The 21,010-nt window shown below is 37.5% G+C and overlaps 1 protein-coding gene across 3 annotated transcripts in view; it reads right to left on the reverse strand.

Annotated features, from left to right (window-relative positions):
- Nucleotides 1-1,118: 1,118 nt before the first annotated feature.
- Nucleotides 1,119-21,010, reverse strand: part of mcf2 (MCF.2 cell line derived transforming sequence) — an 80,190-nt gene continuing 60,298 nt past the window's right edge. For 2 of the 3 annotated variants that reach the window (XM_031891319.1, XM_031891321.1), the window contains 10 exons: nucleotides 17,167-17,259; nucleotides 15,623-15,748; nucleotides 14,350-14,571; nucleotides 13,629-13,721; nucleotides 11,274-11,422; nucleotides 10,457-10,563; nucleotides 10,213-10,325; nucleotides 7,030-7,142; nucleotides 5,794-5,894; nucleotides 1,119-1,842 (listed from right to left, as the gene is read on the reverse strand). In XM_031891319.1, coding sequence (XP_031747179.1) covers nucleotides 1,802-1,842; nucleotides 5,794-5,894; nucleotides 7,030-7,142; nucleotides 10,213-10,325; nucleotides 10,457-10,563; nucleotides 11,274-11,422; nucleotides 13,629-13,721; nucleotides 14,350-14,571; nucleotides 15,623-15,748; nucleotides 17,167-17,259 — 1,158 coding nt within the window. In that variant the 3' untranslated portion in view covers nucleotides 1,119-1,801. Of the gene's footprint in view, nucleotides 1,843-5,793; nucleotides 5,895-7,029; nucleotides 7,143-10,212; nucleotides 10,326-10,456; nucleotides 10,564-11,273; nucleotides 11,423-13,628; nucleotides 13,722-14,349; nucleotides 14,572-15,622; nucleotides 15,749-17,166; nucleotides 17,260-21,010 lie in introns of those variants that run through there. The other variant, XM_031891320.1, reaches the window with a different exon arrangement.

Below are 21,010 nucleotides of genomic sequence, written 5' to 3' on the forward strand. Positions count from 1 at the left end.
GACCATGGACAGAGTGATATTGTAGTCCTGCCTTGGGACAGAATTCCTTGGTTTCCATGCTGTGATTTCCAGTCTTAATTCAAGATGGAGAAAAATACTGGCCTTGAAAACAAAATGTGTACTTGAATGGAGAACTAGAGTACCATAGAGGTCTGTCCTCAGTCTTTTGCTTTTTAATTTGAAATGACCTTGGGCTTGAGGTTGCCATTATAAGTATTGCCTGTATTTTTGCTGCTGATAGTAAACTGTTTAAAGCTATAAGTTCCATGCAGGATACTGCTACATTGCAGATAAATGTAACTAAATAAGAGAACTGGGAAGCAAACTGGCAAATCAGGTTCAATGTTGTTAAATACAAGGTTAGGCAAAATTATATAAAATTCTTATTATAAATTAAATGGAAGTGTGTTAGGGGTATCCTTGCTTGATAAGGATGTGGGAATTTTTTGTGGATAACAAACTGTGCAACTCTAAGCAGTATCAGTCAGTGAGTACTAAAGAAAATAAAGTACTGTCTTACATAATAAAAATGTCCAGTTACGCAAGTTTTCGCTTCTTTATAGGGCCCTTCGGTTTTTATAGGTCCCTAGTAAGGCCTCACCTTAAGTATGCAGGGCAGGTTTGAGCTCCATTCCTAAAGAAGGATATTATTGAGTTACATTTAGCCTTGTAAACATACTCCCTGTACTCTCTGTACTCTCAAGATCTGCAAGACATTTTACATTTTTATTTGTATGTACAGGTCTATAGGTCTTTCTGTATGTCTGTATGTATGTATGTATGGATCCTTTGGATCCCATGTAGTGTTTTAGATATTTGTTGTCATTGCTTGAACTACACTAAACTTGCAAGCACTGTGAAGTGAAGTTATTAGCGTATAAGGAGCAGCTGAGCCACATTTAACAATGCTCTATTATAATAAGGTCACCATGGATAACAACTGAAACAGGTGAAACAGGTCTGATATTTCTGAAATATCTCACAAATGCTCATAAAAGAGGCAGGAAGGGTCATTCATATTAATTGCTGGGGCATTGCATGTTTGCAGGGGTTATTAGCACTTAATTAAGCTTTGTTAAATTTATTTGTACATCTCAATAATGATACAATTTGTGAAATGACAGTTTAACATATTGAATCCTTTTTTTAGTTTATTAAATATAATGTACAGTATAAAGGTATACTCTCCCTATAATACATGTAACTGCTTTGTGTTTTATGGATTGCAATTTCAAGAAACAATCTGGTATTTTTGGGAACATCATTATGAATAAATAACAGTTTATGTAAACATTCATTTATCTGTAAAGGTAGGATGGTCAGCCAAGGTTTATTGCAATGTAACACACTGTACCAGAAAATGCAGATTGTGGAAATAAATGCGATGTTTCCAAATTCCCCAAGGAAATGCCAAAGTTCATATAAAGTAAAAAAAACAACTCAGATGGTGCCACCATAAGTATCCATATCAGCATTTGCACTCAGTCCTTTAGATCCTTTAGATTCAAGTTTCTTCAAAAACAAAAGACTGGAATGGTGTGTCCGGAATGCACATATTTACATCTGTTTAAAAACATTCCCTTATCCAAGATGGGGGAAAATGACATTTATGGAACATGGAAAAATGCCTCCAATGTATTTACAGAATTCCTTTTACAAAATGATGACTTTAAAAGTGTCATGTTTGATTATGAAAATGTCTCATGGGATCAGTATGCTGTTTAAAATGAGGTGAAAGTTGTCTGTGACAGCAGCTCCAAATCCAGTTGCCAAGGAACTTTCCCAAATAAGCAGCTGAGTTCTAAGGGGAACTTAACTTCCTGGTGCTACACAGGGCTCCATCTGCAAGACAGGTAAAGAGAATTTAAAGTATCTGTGTTATATTAATGTCCCCTTGTAAAAGGTCCAGTAAAGTAACTTTATGCAATCAAATATTTCACAAGGGATATAAGCCTGTTATTACAAGAAGAATATAAGGCCTACATTCCTAATTTAACCTCTTAAATACCAAATACCAAAAATATTTGAATGCAATATTACAGCTGAAGAAAAATACAAGTAAATAGGTGGAAAAAAGCATGTGGCAAAAGTACAGCACCCAGCAGGTCTAAATGCAAAAAGTTTTATTTACCTAGCCCAACGTTTTGGTCCAGCCAGTTAGATTATTTGTTTCCCTTGAGAAAAGCCACTAGCTGTCACTGAAACTTTGGGGTACTATGTACAGTAAATACATTTTTTTACCAGCACCTAGGCTTCTATACACCTACACTGCAACCTCAATTTTACATACTCTGTGTTGTTTTACAGTTTTTATAGTCCCTCCATAATGAATTTCCCTGATTGTACATTTTCAGGATTTTACACCATTTTTTTCTGGTCTGGAGGGGGATTTTTTCTAACTATAGAGGATGCAGGCCAGCCTGTCCCCTGGGCCCCCCGACACTGTGACATAAATTTTTGGAAGACCTGTTAATGGGTCTAAAGCAGCAAACCTCAGGAAAGGGGAAGGTGACCTTTGAGCCAGGAACTAGAGATGAGTGAAAATTTGTGCTAAGCATGGATTCTTGGTCAAATTCCACATCTTGCCATCAAAAATTTTCCCCACTAAAAAAAGTCTCGCATTAAAAAGCCCATGAACAAAGCATTGACTTCACTGCATTTCAAAAATTATTCACCATTTTCACTGGTTTTGCAAATTTTCTGCCAAAGCGAAACAGGACAGATTTACTCATCACTACAAGGCATAGACATCATAAGCCATATGTGTTTGTGTCACTGGGTGGCCACCAGGAGGAGACTGCAATCCATGGTACAATGCATTTGTTTCTATTTTGGGTATTTTACATGTAGTAACACAATCGGGTGTAAAAAATAACCAAAAAAGTCCCCGTAGACCTATGTTGCAATTGCCTGACTAATACCAGTGCTTCTCCGTGGATGCCTATTTAGAGTACTATCATCTGACAAATGTTGCAATCTGCATTTATCAGGAGAGTGCAACGTAAGCCTAAACTTGTAAAGGGGCTCTTTTGGGTGCTTAAAAGGAACAGTAACAACAAAAACATGAGTGTTTTAAAGTAATCAAAATATAATGTACTGTTACCCTGCACTGGCAAAACAAGCTTGTTTGCTTCAGGAACACTACTATAGTTTATATAAATAAGATGCTGTGTAGCCATGGGGGCAACTATTCAAAGCTGAAAAAGGAGAAAAGGCACAGGTTACATAGCAGATAAGTTCTGTTGTATACAATAGGATTCTATACAGCTTTTCTGTTGCCTATTATGTATCCTGTGCTTAAATGGCTGCCCCATGGCTAAACAGCAGCATATTTATATACCAAAGTTTTTGAAACACATCCGTTTTACTAGTGCAGGGAAACAGTACTATTGTCATTCCTTTAAAACACTTTCATTTTTAGATGTTACTGTTCCTTTAATGCAACATGTTTGAGATGCTTAGACAGGTAGTGATTAAAGCACGTGAAAGAGCTCTGTATGCCATTACATTAAAATTGGTGAAAAAATTGTGATCTCCAAGAATGAACAGATGCAGAATGGTCATAGAGATGCGGTATATCCACCATCACTCAGAAGAAATAAGCAAAACTACTATGCTTTTACCCACCCAAAGGCTTTCAGCTATTAATCATAATAAATGTTGCACCTACTCTACTAAATATTAGTGTGTGGTGTCTGAACACTTCTTCTAGGAGAGTAATTTGGCTCTTAAAGAGATCTACCAAGAACTGTTTTGTCATAGGTATGTTTCTGTTTCAGTTCATGAACTAGAAATAAAAATATTGAACAGGGCATTCTGGTACATTTTTAATAAATGCATTTGCAAGGCACTGAGACAGAGCTCCAGTGAGAAATACAGCTTTAGAGTGAAATACTTCTCTGATTGGTTGTGTATTTTAGAGGCGATCGTTGCACACCCAAAACTTGGCAGAGCAGGGTGCTGTTAAAATTCTAGTTGTAGAATCAAAATCAGCCCACTGTGTGGTTATTAACCCTAACACATAGCTTAGGCAAGACACCCAGTACAATACTTCATGTCAGCATGTCAGCCGTGTACTTGAGTCTTCAGAACAATTTCTGTTCCTTTAATACTGCAGAAACATTTTTGTTGATACAAGGATTTAGAAAGTGTATTCTGAAATTCCTTGTGAGCTGCCAATGTAACATCTGAAAATGTCACTCTGTAAGCCTGCCATGCTCTCCCTTCTCTTTTGTTATTATTACGCAGGTTGCTGCCCGGCATATCAAAGACATAAGGCTCAGGAAAAACAAGAGCATTTTATAATTGTCACTTATTTCTAAATATAGTATTGCACATCGCGCAGGGCATTGAGAGCTACTCCTCATTTCTCTCGGCTCCTTGGTTAATGTTCAAACTGTGGCACCGTACACCAAGTTATGCTAACGCCTGTCCCTGGTTAAACATCAGAATGTAAACACTCCTATCAGGTACAGAAATACAGGTTATGTGGTATTTACACTTTTTTTTCCTTGTACATGATATTTCCCACTCTTTCAGCAGTCACTAAAGTTTCTAGCCCCCTGGTTTGCACTAGTAAATAGGCTTTGCACATGGCATTTGATATCTAAACATACTAAAGCTTAGTGATTTACAGGCGTCCGCACACTGCACCTCCATCTTGCCCCCCCCCCATTAAAATGTGTGAGCTCGAGCTTTCCAGTAAACCTGAAACATGCCGCTGACGTCAGCGGAACAGATCAGCTCCCATCCATTAGCTGCATAGTGTTAGCACTTCTCAAGCGATGACAGAAAATAAACCTGGGGTGAATTATAGTATTAAAAAATAGAACAGCAAAGTGATTTACCATGTGTTTGCTTTTCCTCTTTCTATGATCTTAACTCTTGTTTTTATAGACATAAAAAAAAGTATTACAAATGATATACTTAAAGGGGACCTGTTTTTTTTTATTAAAACATCCATACCTGTTATAAATGAATTTAAAAAACTGTCAATCATACACTGCGTGTCTGCCTTCTTGTTGTGATTGTGAATTCCCAAACTGAAGGACACAAAATTCAAATACTTTTTGTAGTGATAGCCAGAAGTGATAGTGAAGAAGTAAAGTTTAGGAATTATTTCTTAGGACGACAGGCTCCTTTAAAGAGGTAATTCACAGTAAAACAAAAATAAAGCATGTAACATAAATCTTGGTTGTATGACTTCATTGTATTTTGCAACATAACAACAGAAATTGTGATATTGAGTGATATTTCGTTTCCGGAATGATTTTTGCCTGCCCATTTGTTGCTTTGTTGAATGTAATCCAGCATTTACCTGAAACTTCTCACAATCATATCTCGCTTTAGTTTCGGGTGAAGAAATAATTTTGGACATTGTATCAAGTTGTAAGGTTACCCTTATCCGTTTGTGTACCAAAGGCACACATGTGCACACACCTACGGCGCTGAGATATCCCGATTACAAATCATTTTCTTATGCCTATATATATTATTTACTATGGCAATTAGATTTTTAGTTCTGTCTCAGAAATATTAATCAGCGTTCCTCCATGTCAGAGGGAGGCCATTCCATGTGTGCCAGCTTGACATTGGATGCTGATGGAAACAATCCCTGCCATTTATATAAAGAGCTGGCAGTGCTTCCTCTATGTAAAAGAATGAAATATTTGTTATTTTCTGTACCTGAGGGAGCTGTTGTAAATGTATTTGTGTACAGTATTTACCAATAACTGCTTGCTATAAAGCAGCTTGGGATTTTAATACTGTTTGCATTTACACTTCATTTCTTACCTGTCATTTTGGCTGCACGTATCCTGCATTCACCAATCACAATCTGCAAGTTGTTCCCATGAATCCAGCCTTCTTTTTTTCGGTTTAAATTCTTCACCAACCTGATTGCATATCATATATATAAGGCCAGCACAGTGCAATATGATTCACATAAACATAGAGAAAATATGATTTCACTAATAAAGACAGAGTCCAATATAATGAAGTTACGTATTATTTGTGTATATTTTAGCTTTCCTTTTGATTTCAGTTAACACTGCACTACCCTTTTGTCATTTAAGGGAAAATATTAATAGGTTAAAGGTAGCTCCAGCCTTTGCAAGAGCAGCCCATTAGTAGGTAGTAGTATTTACTGCTTTTTCTCTGGGTTACTAGACCAGGAGCATCCTTTGTATCTGTTATACCAACAGCATTCAAATGCCATATCTGATATATTGGTATTATATAATATGATTCTTGTACCCCTTATACCAGTACTGACCAACTGGTGGCCCGAGACTTAACAACCCCCCCCCCCCCCCGCCTTAAAGGAGAAGGAAAGGCTAAGTCACTTGGGGGTGCCAAAATGTTAGGCACCCCCAAGTGACTTAGATCGCTTACCTTGTACCCTGGGCTGGTGCCCCTGTTAGGAGAAAACAGCACAACCATATGTATTTAAGAGTATGTCTTAGACTTAATGAACTTCTTTCACATATGAGTGATTGGTGATATCCCTGCAGTTAGCATCCATTTGTCTATTTGGTGTGCTACCACCATTAATGTGGATATGGTATTAAAAATGTTTGTGGTTTAAAGTTGGGAGTGGTCAAAACTGGCTTCCATTATCGGCCCTCCACCAGGTAGGCCAGAAAAATTCTGCCCCTCAGTACCACAGAAGTTGAAGAGCACTGGCTTATACTATACTTTGCAGCTAGTACTGAAGAGAAGTTGCCCTAGATGTGGCCTGGTGAGGAGTGCTTTTATGAACCAAGCTGCCTATGTGATGCAGGCGTCAGTTCTAATGTACTGGTGTTTGGCAATGTTGGCCCATGCCATCAATTAACCAGTCTTCTTCTTCCAGATTTCTGTGTGGCACAAAGGAGTAGCAGCCAATAAAAACTGACTTTTCTGGCATAGACAGTGGTGAAGTCCCAAGTCTAAGAAGTTGGCATTTTCAGTAGCATGCGTCAGCTCTGGAGACTGCAGTATCAGTTTTATTAAAATAATTTAGAATGATAAGGAAATCTAAAAACCTACCACAGTCCCTCACCATCTTCCTGCAGAAGTTGAATTACATCTCCATTTTTCACTAAGATGTCTTCAGAGCCTCTTTTCTTGCAGTCCGCCAAGGCTTTATATTTACCAGGAGACTGGAAAAGTAGATATAGTAGTGAAATTCAGTGCTATTTTTTCCCAAAAAAATCCATATCTATTTCATCATTCACACACATAAAGTAGTATCATGCAAGCAGCCAACTATATTACTATCTACAAAGGTGGGGATGTTTATAGAGGTGTATAATCTTTTTTTCTCCTTCTATGACCACTAGTGATGAGCGAATCTGCGCCGTTTCACTCCGCCATAAAATCCACGAAACAGCAAGAAAATTTGCGAAACGTCGAAAAATTTGTGAAATGCATTTGTCGCACGCTTTTTTTTTTGTCACACGCGTCATTTTTGGTAGCCCGCGTCTTTTTTGACACAACCGCGCGTGCAAATTTTCATGTAAGTTTCGCAAAGCAATTCGCCAATGGCCACTATAAGCCCAAAACTTCTTCACTGTATTGAATTCTAGACATGAAACAGACACTTTCACCTGTAGCTGTGTCCAGGTCTGGACTGGGATTCAATAGGCCCTGGCATTTCAACCACACAGAGGCCCAAGGATCCCCCACAACCCACTAAATAGTGACTGTCTATGGCGTCTTACAGAATCCACATATCACCTGTCCGGGCCTGGCTGTGTACGATAATATTGCCTATCTATCTAACTAATTGCCTTTTAAAGCTGCTAATTTTTTAATCGTCAATAATACTGCAGCATCCATTCCACCTAATTAGCTTCCATTATTTACACAGGTGTAAGAGCTAATATATATTCTGGCGAGTCTTTTGACAGCAACTTTGCCCCAATTTTAGAAGACAACACTAATGAATCATTCATATGACTGTATTAATAAAATACCAATGCATCAATGTGTTATCAAATTAATCATGGGCAGGGAGTATCAATTTACAATTAGTTAACTGTTATAATAATTAGAAATTAATTCACTAATAATAACCTGATATTAGACTCATCAGTGTTCTCTGAACATGGAAAAAAAAATGGAGCTCATTAACTAACCATCGATTTTTAATTCGAAACTCGATTCTAATTTTTTTAGAAAAAGTTGCAGAGAAAAAACGCTGTGGCTTTTTTGAGATTTACTATGTGTTTAAACAACTAAAAATTCACCAGATTAAACTTGCCGATTTCATGTAGAAGTCATTGGCAGAGGTCCCTTTCCTTCAAGTTCTTTCTTTTGTTTTGACACTTTAGAGATTTCGCTGGGTTTTGTCTGAAAATCATGACTTTTTCTAATTGTCACAGCAACAGGTCGGGATTTTCACAGCAACAATCAAAAAAGTCACTTTTTTTACAACTTCTCTTGGAGCAACTATTTCTTGTGTCTTTTTTTTAGTAAATATCAGACATTCCGGAAAACAAATTCAGTCGAATATGAAAATAAAAAAAATGAGAAATGATGGCATTTTTGTAAATCTGTCCCTATATGTCACTGATTAGAAAATGTTGTAGCTTTAGTAGCAATAGTAGTTGGTTCAGTTTTGATGTAGCAAAATATCATTGTATCGTTCCATATCTAATCAATAATTTTATGGTGCCCACATGTTTTTGCCAATTAAAGTACTGGCTTCTTCTTTATTATATATGTGTGCACCAAAATGCTACATTTATTCCAGTACAGGTATGAGATCCATTATCCAGAAACCCATTATCCAGAAAGCTCCGAATTACGGAATGCCTGTCTCCCATAGACTCCCATTTTAATGAAATAATTCAGATTTTTAAAATGCATTTTCTTTTTCTCTGTAATAATAAAACAGTACCTGTATTTGATCCCAACTAAGATATAATTACCCCTTATTGGAAGCAAAACAATCCTATTGGGTTTAATTCATGTTTTGTTGTTTTTTAAGTAGTCTTTTAAGAAAGACCCCTTATCCGGTATACCCTTGGTCCCGAGCATTCTGCATAATGGGTCCCATACCTGTACAAGCCATTATCAAGCTCTACTGCACCTAATAAACTGTCTGACACTAAAGTCTTTGTACTATTTATACTTAAATGAACAGTAACACTAAAAAATGAAAGTGTTTTAATAATTAATATATAAGGTACTGTTGGCCTGCACCGGTAAAACATTTGTGTTTTAGGAACAGTATTATACGTTTATATAAATAAGCTGCTGTGTAGCCATGGGGGCAGCCATTCATAAAAGGCACAGGTTATATAGCAGATAAAAGAAAAGTTCTGTAGAATCTCATTGTATATATCTGCAATGTAACCTGTGTCTTTTTGCCCTATTCAGCTTGAATGGCTGCCCCCATGGCTACACAGCAGCTTATTTATATAAACTATAGTAGTGTTTCTGAAGAAAACATACTAGTTGTATCAGTGCAGGGCAACAGTATATTTTACTTTAATTACCTTAAAACACTTTCTTCATTTGGTGTTTCTGTTGGTGCTTACCTTTAAGGCAAAGCATGCTGAGCCAAGCTGTGCCACAGAATGACACTATTGTTGGGCATTACAAGTGAGGACCCATCAGTCCAACAATGCTTTTATACACTGTCTGCAAACGTATTTGTTTCTGATAAACAGAAGCCACCACTTCCCACACACAATAATGCCTCCTTTGATATCAAATCTGTCCTGTTCACTTTGCTGAAAATTTTTTCAAAAACGATAAAAATTTGCCAAACACATTGTCAATGGGTCTTTTTTTACAATGACTTTTTCCATCCTGTGGTGACTTTTTAATGCCCATTGGAGTTTATGAGTATTTTTTCATGGTAAAACCTGCTGCAACAGTTCGCTCATCACTACCCTCTCTCTGTAATAAATAAGCTCTGTGGCACACAAGGCTAAGCCCCTTTCCTACAAACCCTGACATTTTAGAGAACACCATAAGTCAGAATGGTGTTAAACAGTTGCCTATGGGCAAATTTGTTAGGGAACTTCAAGTATGCAATATATAGTTGCTCATTAAAGACTTAAAATAATATTTTCTGTATAAAGCTTGCCCTGCTGTCTAAAACCTTTTGCATTGGATTAAAAATTCTACCAGGAATGTGAGAGACATGTTTGCCAATGTGAAACGTGTATTTGGGTACATTTTGAAAGAACTGTCAGAGTAAAAAGCCAGTATCCTAACCAGCTGGACTGTGTCCTCTTCTTCTGTATCCGAACAGGGACATGAGCAGGGATTGTTAGACCAGCCATCAAGCCCCTCACAGATTTCTACAGATTGTGACATTCCAGTCCAGCCTGTATTCAAAATGTTCAGAAAGGTTATTATCAGAACTTTATGAGCTGTACAGCAAGAGAATCTGCATGGATTCTGTTTCATTTGGCCATACTTGAGCATCGTGTAGCGATTAGGGTCACACATACAGTACCTCGGGGTGACTTGTGAAGAGGTGAGAGATTTAGGCCTTCCAGCATTATTGGGCTGCTGCTTTCAGAATCATTCTCCTCAGAACTCACTGAAGATCTCTGCGGCTTCCTAATCAAAGAAGTATTTTCATTTAAAGATATAAAAGTATCAGGAATCTTAGCACATCTATGTTTTCAACCTATGTTTTCAACACTGTATGATCATTGGTATGTTCTTTAGAAATGTGCCAAATTCCAGTACCCTAGGGCAATCAGTCAGAAATGTGTTTTGATTACTGTAACTACAAATTAACCATAAACAGATGATAGGGCACTAGGCTATTAGCATTGGGGTAACTACCATACAGCAGTCCCTGTGATCATAGGGGGTTGGGGACAAGGGGGTGTGGGGTATGCTGCATCATAACTTTCCCTACCATTACCTTTTTGAAGATTAAATTCGCTGCTGGCATGCTCTTTTGTGGTGCGTGAGCAACAGGGAAGACAGAAGGGGGAGATTTTTTGGGGGCCCCCCAGGGAAAACAAGGTACATCACTGGATAAAATCACCAGATAAGATAAGTCTTATGTGAAAACACAATATATGAATTGTAACACAAAAAGTGTCATATTTATTTACCCTAGGCAGTAGGGGTGATAACTTATTTCAATGGTGAGGTCTATTGGATATTCACCTTGGACACCAGACTTCCCAGCCACCATACTCTTTGACTTTTAACTTCTTCTTTACACCCACCAGGTTTGGACATTATACCAACCGTAATGTAATTGCTTATGGGAAGCAAGAGGCTTCCCACAGTTATATGAATTAGTAACTTACCTTTCATTCATTTGTGGTGAAAATGAAAGCTGGTCTGTTGATGCATTCGGTTTCTGCTTCTGAACTGTACCTTTCATATGTTCCTGTTGCCTTGTTAAGATCTTCCTGATTTCATTTAACCAAGCTGTCTTCTGCTCAGATGTCTGGGCCTTGGTAATAAGTGCATAGATAAATATCAGCTCAAAATATTTCCTCATAACTACCATGCTAATTATTTTCAACCTACTAAAAGCTTGGGTAGAAGCTAGATGGGATGATATTTGCTTATGTTTTTCCTATTTAAGGTTGCTATAGGAAACTCCGCTAGTAGAAGTGAGTGGCTATGTTAGTAAATCAGCCCCATAAGTAGCATTACAAAATCACAGCAGCAGCAGGTTGGAATATAGAGCAAGAACAAGCTTTTTGCATTTTTTTTTCAGCCAAGTTCACTTGTAGCTGTACATTTACAGTCTCTAGGATATTTACTGCTTGCAAGGTTCCTTTTCATCCAACTGAGAAACTTCTACCCAAACAATAAAGGCAAGAAGATTTATAAGGGTTGATTCACTAAGGTGCGATAACACTTATCGCATGCTTTTTTGCATTAAAATTGACGCGAAAAAACCAACCAAGTCGCATATCGCGTGCATTAAATCGCGTGCATTAAATAGCGTGCAACCGCATGCGTTAATTCTCGCGCAGAAATAATACTAACGCATGATTCACAAACACTTAGACGCACTAAATATCGCATTAGTCTATGCGAAAATTAACACCTACTTGGGGCAGGCAGTAATTATAGAAAAGTACAGTTAATGAGCTTTTGGCAACACAATATGGACTTTGCAGTGTGATTTATTCAAGTATGTGTTGGCCCTAGAGTGATGTAGCCTCCAGTTTGCAGGGAAATGGTCATTTTCAAAAAAAGTATTTTTCCGAACATAATGGTGTGTATGGCTAATATGGCGTGGGCGTGATAAGTAGCCCACGTGCGTTAAAGGAACAGTAACACCAAAAAATGAAAGTGTATAAAAGTATAAAATATAATGTGCTGCTGCCCTGCACTGGTAAAAGTTGTGTGTTTACTTCAGAAAGTCTACTATAATTTATATAAATAAGCTGCTATGTAGCCATGGGGGCAGCCATTCAAAGGAGAAAAGGCACAGGCACATTCTACAGAACTTATCTGTTATCTGCTATGTAACCTGTGCCTTTTCTCCTTTTTTCCAGCTTGAATGGCTGCCCCCGTGGCTACACAGCAGCTTATTATATAAATTATAGTAGTGTTACTGTAGCAAACACACCAGTTTTACCAGTGCAGGGCTGCAGTGCATTATATTTTTATTACTTTAAAGCTCTTTAATTTTTTAGTGTTACTGTTCCTTTAGTTAGCACGTGTCAAGTAGCGTGCTGCGTTAATTAGCGCGCGTTGAGTCAAATACCGCACGAAAATAGTATTCGTGACTTAAATAACGCAAACAGCATCGCGTCTAAATTAACACAAATATCCTTTTAGTGAATTGTGCGTTAAGACGCGAAAAATAAGATGCGATAACATTTTTAGCGCATGCTATAAATAGCGCTCGTTTTATCGCACTTCAGTGAATCAACCCTAAATTCTCTTAATGACCACACTTATTAATATAAATGACAATCTGAAAACAAAAAATAGCCGGCAAATCAATAACGTAAATAATGAGGCGCAAAAAGTGCACCTAAATTAAACTAATACCCAAAAAGCATTTATTAAAATTATTTTTTAAAAAAAACATAATATGGAGGAATTTGTCTGAGCAACTAGTTCAAACTTACAAACTTTTGCATAACAGAAGAAAATGTGATTCTAAGCAACTTTCCAATAAACATAAAAAATAACTGTCATTGTAGTTATTTGTAAATATATTTGCTTTTGTTGTTCCTGACTACAAATACCATTGAAACATTGTATCAGTTATCAGCTCTCCTCCAACTGCCAAGTATATTTAGTAACCCTCAAATAGCATGCTGCCATCAAGCTCAGTCTCAAGGGCATCTCCATTAATCTGGGCATGTTAATACATCACCCAACTAACAATGTCAGGCTGTACATCTAGCATTCCCCTATACCTGGACTTGCATCTGCCATTGCTAAGTATGGCTGGCTGAAGGGAGATTTGAGAACTAGCATGATCTATTAAAGCCAATCTGCCTGTGTCTTTCTGTCACAACTTGTGGATCATTGCCCTATAAATGAGCAGCTTCTACATTTACTACTGTACATTTACTAGGTGTTTGTGTTTCATTAAAGCAAAACCATGCTGAAAAATGATATATATTACCTCATGTTTAGTAACCACAAGCCTGTCATTTCATAGAAGGAAAGAAACCAAAACACACCTGTACAATGTAAACTTCCTCTCGGCCACTATACCAAATTTCAAATTTTCTGCTGTCTCCTTTCACATTTTCTGTGATTCCAACAGCATTCATCTATTAAACGATAAGCATATACCTTATAGAAATTTTGCAGTCATCCTTTTTTTCTATTTATCTTCATTAATTATCTTCCCTATTTTAACAACAAATGAATAAACATTAGATTATTAACAATGAAAACATTTGATTAGTGGGTTAGGCAGAATCACTGGAAATCCATATAGATGCATTATGATGTGAGTACCATTACCATTTACCTAATTATTAAAATAGATAAAACTGTGTAAGGCTGGGAGAAAAGCTAACAGGTCAGAATGAATATCAGTGAGTGGCAAATATTGTTGAATGGCAACCTTTTTTTTGTTCTTTTTGAAAAATCATGGGAGTTAAGAGAACTCATTTGTGGGATAAGGACAGATTCACCACCTAATCACTTGGTCTGTTCCACTACCTTGATGATGGGGATCAACAGTAACATACCATATTTGCTCACTCTAAGCAATAAATATACCCGGAACATACACATGAGCTGGTCAGACAACTCTGCACTAATTGAATCTAAGTGGCCAACCACAGCAGTATATTTTGCAGACTGGCCCATGATTCACATTGTGTTTGCTACACTCATGTGCAATTTCTACATTGTTTGTAAAGCCAAACACATACATATAAATATACCTACTTTTAAAATGTGCTTAAAACTGTAGGAAGGAGTTTTATCATGTCCATCTCCATGCTCCTCCCTCTTCTTACAAAACACAAGGGCCCTTTCATACAGGAAGAGGTGTCTTTGCATTGGCTTGAAGCGGGCTAGCTCCTTCATTTTTGTGGCGCCTTTCTTATGTGTTATCCACACACTAAAGGAGCCTTGCATTAGTATTCTTCCCAGTTCATTTATATCTCCCTAGAATGGCAAAAATGTATGCTGTCAACTATATACAATGGGATAAAAATCCAAAATATCTTTGTAAAGAGCTAGTAGATCTTGATCTCTCATCCTACCTAGAGTACAAAAATCTACAGACACTCCATATACCATAAACATGGGATTTGGAGTATTGTATTGTATTCATTGTGAATGAAACATTTGAAGTGGGTGGATGAGGGGAAAAGTATTGCTTCTTGTTACTCCAAACCTATATGTCAGAGAGCTTTCACGGTGATTAATGGGTGTACTAATAGTGGTGCTTGTTTTAAAAGATACCGACTCTGCACAATAGAATTGCAGGCTTGCAGTTGTTTACGATCCATCTCTTATTGCTTTTACATGGAGGCAATGTTGTTAGTTAAAGGTAAACCCTTTCATATACAGGCTCTGTACAAATCCCAAACAACAGTGACAAACAGTATCTCTCAGATCATCATTAAAACACATTGCAGAGCTCTTTCACTTGAGTGAAAACATGTATCTTGTAACTTTTTCTAAGAAGCACTTGGTTCAAAAGTGATCTATGCCAGCAATACTATTGCAGCTATAGCCTAAAGCTGCCCAGAAAATTACTTTTAGTTAACAACATTGCCTCCATGCAAAACCAATAAGAGATGGATCTTAAAGCAACTGCAAGCTGGTGATTCTACTGTGCAGATTCAGTAACTTTTAAAACAAGCACCATCATTAATAGACCCATTAATCACCAGGACAGCTCTACAACATATCGGTTCGGAGTAACGAGAAGCAATACATTTCCCCTCATCCACCCAAATGTTTCATTCACATTACATTTTGGGAGAAAAATTAGCAACAGAAACAAAAATATACTGAAGCAAACATTGTTAAGAGAAAGTAAATGTTAATGTAGGAAATTATTATGGAATTGATTAACACGGAATGTGCGTTGCTAGAAAGATTCAGGGTGACATTTCTACAGAATAATATAATTTGTATTGAGCTGCCAGAGAGCAACTCCTGTTTGGCTCAAAATATCATTTACAGACTACTGTACAGCAGTACTTACATTATAACCTGTAATAGCAATTTGATGCATAGAATCATTCACAGATTTTAATAGGTCCAACATAGAATCCAAGGCTTCCTGTAATTCCTCAGCTCCATCGGCATTACTACTATATTTCAGCAATTCCTGTTAAAAAAGGTCAACAGACTATTAACATAACACAGACAATCTTTGTCCCACTTATTCTCCATCATTGCTACTGTATCACTGATTACTAACCATTTTTCTTCTGCTGTCTCTTTTGACACATACTGTATGGGGGCATATTGTGGTAAATTGTCACCAGTAGTCACCAGTCAGTAAATTCATTTTAAGCACACTAGTACAAGTTACAAAATGAAAGCAAACATCAGTGCTAAATTCCACAAGTGCAGTTGCCAATAGTTACCAATCAGGTATTTCCATTAATTCCCTTATTTGTAGTTGGCTGATTGGATGCGATTAGAAATTACACTTTTGCAATTTTGCACCTACAGTATGTCCTTAAATCAGCTTCTCTTGGTATTTTCATCATTTGTAATGAAAAATACTTTCCCCTACAGGTAGCAAACATCTCCTGGAGGATATAATAGCTCTTAAATACTTGGATACTTGCTGCCATTGCGATGAAACTTAAATGTATCTCAGCTCTACTAATTTCAATACAGATCTCTTAACTAAGATTTCTTCTTATATGTCAGGAATTTTTATTAGGATATTTAAGCACTACCTAGATTAAATCTTCTCTAAACCAAAATATTCTTCTTTTTCCATCCTAAAATACCTATAATTTCACAGAAACCTTTATTACAGTTAACAACTGTACTGTTATCCATTCCCCCCAAAATCCTGTGCCTTGGACTAATTTTGTTTGAATGTACCCAATCAATCATTTAATCACTTATACCCAGTCAATAATAACCACCTATGAAAATTTGTAAAAAAAAAAACAAAACATATCCTGTCACATACTAACAAAGTTTAGATTCATGGCCTCATGCCACAGACTACTGCAAATATCTATTGATTTGTCTACCCCTCTAGAAATTGTCTTTAGAGGTAATAAATAAGGTTCAAAACCCTTAATAACTGCCGCTTTTCTTATATGCTACAATGCCACTTCTTATACTGGCTTCTACAAACATTTAAGAATTGAAACCAGGACCCTGACTTTAACACCAGCTCACAAATTTGCCTCACCCTATATCTTGGCATTTATCTCCAAGTATACTGTATACCAAACCACTCTTCTAACAATCTACTCAGCACTTTAATCATTACTACTTTATGTAGACATAAGCTGTAATGAGCAGTGCATTGTTAAGGCGAGTGTATGTATTTAACCTGTATAGTTAATGTATACACCTTATTTCAGCATTTTATCAATAATAAAGGTCCAATCCCCACATACATTGTCTACTGGGCAAATTAATTTAGTTCAAGATGCCACTTAAGTAAATATTCTTGTTATTATTATGCTCCATCTAAATGCAAGGTGTTTTATCATGTTTTTTTAAGTGACACCACTAAAACCACTAAAAATGGAGCACAGTCCTTATATTTACCTTAATTAGAAGCTGGTATTTGGTCAAACGCTGAACTGGTTTAAGCAGATAAGAATCAAGTGCAAGTTTATGGTCCAACTTTTTTTGGCATTCCTGAAATAAACAAAATATGACTTTAACTAAAGCATAACTTTAAGCCTTTTATTTATTACTAATATGCAGGCCTGAATTAGAGAGAAGCCCACAAAAGCCATTGCCAATTTGTTGCCTAGAGCACATCCAACACACATATCACTAGAATTAAAAGGAAGTGCTGGAAACTGGATGGAAGATTCAAACAGCTGTGATATCTCCAGCCTGTCCAGTTTCTAGCGTGAGTAGCAGTACAAGAAGGGGGAGTCATGGGTGGCTGGAGGGGGTGGGAATGTAATGCAAGAGTGGGGAGGGATGAGTCTTGTCACACAGAAAATCAAGGACAGGTTCTACTATTATCTCCAAAATTTGCAGTTATTTATTTGTAAAAAATGTTTGGAATCATGTATGATTTTTGTTCCACTTCTCACGTGTACACCACTTTGTATTGGTCTTTCACATGGAATTCCAATAAAATTGATTCATGTTTGTGGCTGTAATGTGACAAAATGTGGAAAAGTTCAAGGGGGCCCGAATACTTTTGCAAGCCACTGTATATGTATTTATATATGTTGTTTACTTTGATAGTAAGTTAGTTACATAGTAACATAGTAAGTTGGGTTGAATAAAGACATATGTCCATCAAGTTCAACCATAATGCCTATATATAACCTGCCTAACTACAAGTTGATCCAGAGGAAGGCAAAAAACCCCATCTGAAGCCTCTCTAATTTGCCGCAGAGGGGAAAAAATTCCTTCCTGACTCCAAGATGGCAATCGGACCAGTCCCTGGATCAACAAGTACTAAGAGCTATCTCCCATAACCCTGTATTCCCTCACTTGCTAAGAATCCATCCAGTCCCTTCTTAAAGCTATATAATGTATCAGCCAGTACAACTGATTCGGGGAGGGAATTCCACAACTTCACAGCTCTCACTGTAAAAAATCCTTTCCGAATATTTAAATGGAACCTCCCTTCTTCTAAACGGAGTGGGTGCCCTCGTGTCCGTTGGAAGGACCTACTGGTAAATAAAACATTAGAAAGGTTATTATATGATCCCCTTATATATTTATACATAGTTATCATGTCACCTCTTAAGCGCCTCTTCTCCAGTGTAAACAGACCCAACTTGGCCAGTCTTTCTTCATAACTGAGACTTTCCATACCCTTTACCAGCTTAGTTGCCCTTCTCTGGACCCTCTCTAACTCAATAATGTCCCGTTTGAGCACTGGAGACCAAAACTGAACAGCATATTCTAGATGGGGCCTTACAAGCGCTCTGTAAAGGGGAAGAATAACCCCCTCCTCCCGTGAATCTATACCCCTTTTAATACAGCTCAAAACCCTGTTTGCCCTTGCAGCTGCTGCCTGGCATTGCTTGCTACAGCCAAGTTTATTATCTACAAGGACTCCAAGGTCCTTCTCCATTATGGATTTGCCTAGTGCAGTCCCATTAAGGGTATACGGGGCTTGCATATTTTTACATCCCAGGTGCATGACCTTACATTTATCCACATTAAATCTCATCTGCCTATTAACTTCTTTACCTCAGAGTTAAGCCACATGGGGTGATTCTTAACACTTCTACTTTTTCTTATTAATGGAATAAATTGAGAACAGTAATGATTTAATATCATTTTAAATGACAACCATTTCTGCTCTGTGTTTTTATCAGAAAACATAATGCCCCAATCTATGCCCTGAAGCGCTGCCCTTAAGGAGCTAAAATTTGCCTTCCTAAAATTCATCGTCTTTGTTGCCCCCATGTAAATTTGTTTCCTGCACCAAACATCAAATTAAATAACATTATGGTCACTATTACCCAGGGGTTCAACCACTTGCACATTTGCTATACGTTCTGGGTCATTAGAGATCACTAGATCTAGTATAGCATGGTTCCTGGTTGGCTCCTCAACAACCTGTGACATAAAGTTGTCATGCAGCAAGTTTATAAACTTGTTCCCAGTTACTGTCCTGGCAGTACTATGGCTCCAGTCAATATCCGGATAATTAAAATCCCCCATTATTATCACTTGCCCCAAACTAGCAGCCTTTTCTATTTGCAACAGGAGCTGGGCCTCCTCCTCCTCACTTACATTAGGGGGTCTATAGCATACCCCTACAATTAGTTTGGTAGATTCTTTACTATCTGTGAGAAGCTCAACCCATAAGGATTCAGCTCCCTCTGTTCCCCCCATCTCTTCCTCCTTAATATTTGCTTTTAGTTCCTGCTTAATGAAAAGACACACTCCTCCTCCTTTTCTATTGCCCCTGTCCCTCCGAAACAATGTATACCCCCCAATATTAACTGCCCAGTCATGAGACTCATTCAACCAAGTTTCAGCAACACCAATCACATCATATTTCATCTCCAACGCCAGTACCTCCAGCTCTCCCATTTTACCAGTTGTTCCCGTTGTTCCAAAAAGTTAGACTGTGGTTAGAATGCAGACAGTAAAACTGTGATACAAATCAGAACTATTGCCCCTCAAAAAAAATCTACCTCAGAGAAGTAAGTTCAGTCCTAGATAGACGGTTAGACTTACAGCATCACTGTAACTTACTACCAATGACAGAATACATATCAGTCCATACATATTAGTCCAGCTGGTAACAGATGACATTTCCTATTTGGCTGACCAAGACCTTAAGACCCAATGAACACAAAAAAAAACAGCACGTAAAAAAAATAAGTAAAGTAAGAGGCCATAACAAAGCCAAACAAGGCCAGAATTACTGGTGTGATACATGAAGGCCAACATAACCCATTGATCTTGTATATGGGATATAACACATGCAACAAGCCATGAATACAGGAATTGACAGAAGCTTAAGGTATTTTTTTTACTATGAATGCAAAGGTAAATCATAATCTGGGGTAGACCAGCAGCAAAAATGACACCTGTAATATCGGCATACACTTGCCACCACATCCAAGTAACACATAAAAAATCTAATGTATTTGCTAACAGTGGCTACCAAGCATGCAGACACTGGTGCAAAAACCATCAACATGTCAACACTGGCAAAAAGCCAACTAAAACACATACCAAACAGCAGCAACACCTGAAAAACAACACCCACAAAATAATAGATCTCCAATGTAATACAATAAAAAGGTTACAACAGTAACCAAAATAAGCTACAGAGTGCAACAACTACCACACTTAATAGCCTGGTGTGGATGGGTGCCATGCAGCAATCAAGTGTCTGCAGTGAAGGAATGCAGCACTCCAATTGCAAAGGTGAAAACAAGTGCAATAATGTGGTAACCTTCTCGGTTAAACTAATGTAGATATGAATTAACTCATAAAAATTAAATGAAACAGGAAAGCTGCTTTATTAGTGCACAATAACTTGCAGATTGGAATGAAGTAAAAAGCACACAGGCAAGAACAATGGGTAAGCCCAAACCTGCTTTTCTTTACTATAAGCATCAATTTGAATATTGAGTCTTGGGACATCAGGTAAGGCAGATAATTTAGCACAACAGCTAGGGACACAGGTATGTCCAAAACTGCAATTCTTTTCAATAAGCAACAATTTCAAAATATTCATATAGTTGTGCATCTTGAGGCTTTGGGTCAGTTCTTTTCCATTGCCAGGCATAATCCCTCTATATCAAAACTGCAGTTCTCTTGCACCAAGATTTACCAAAACTAAAAAGTGTGAGGAGGAGAGCCTACATCATTATTTTGTAGGACACAGATTCTGCCTCCTTGTGGGGATGGGACAATACTGGGGCAATGTGTACTGACTTGTAAGGGATGT

Source organism: Xenopus tropicalis, chromosome 8 (genome assembly GCF_000004195.4).
Source record: "Xenopus tropicalis strain Nigerian chromosome 8, UCB_Xtro_10.0, whole genome shotgun sequence".
Taxonomy (NCBI): Eukaryota; Metazoa; Chordata; class Amphibia; order Anura; family Pipidae; genus Xenopus; species Xenopus tropicalis.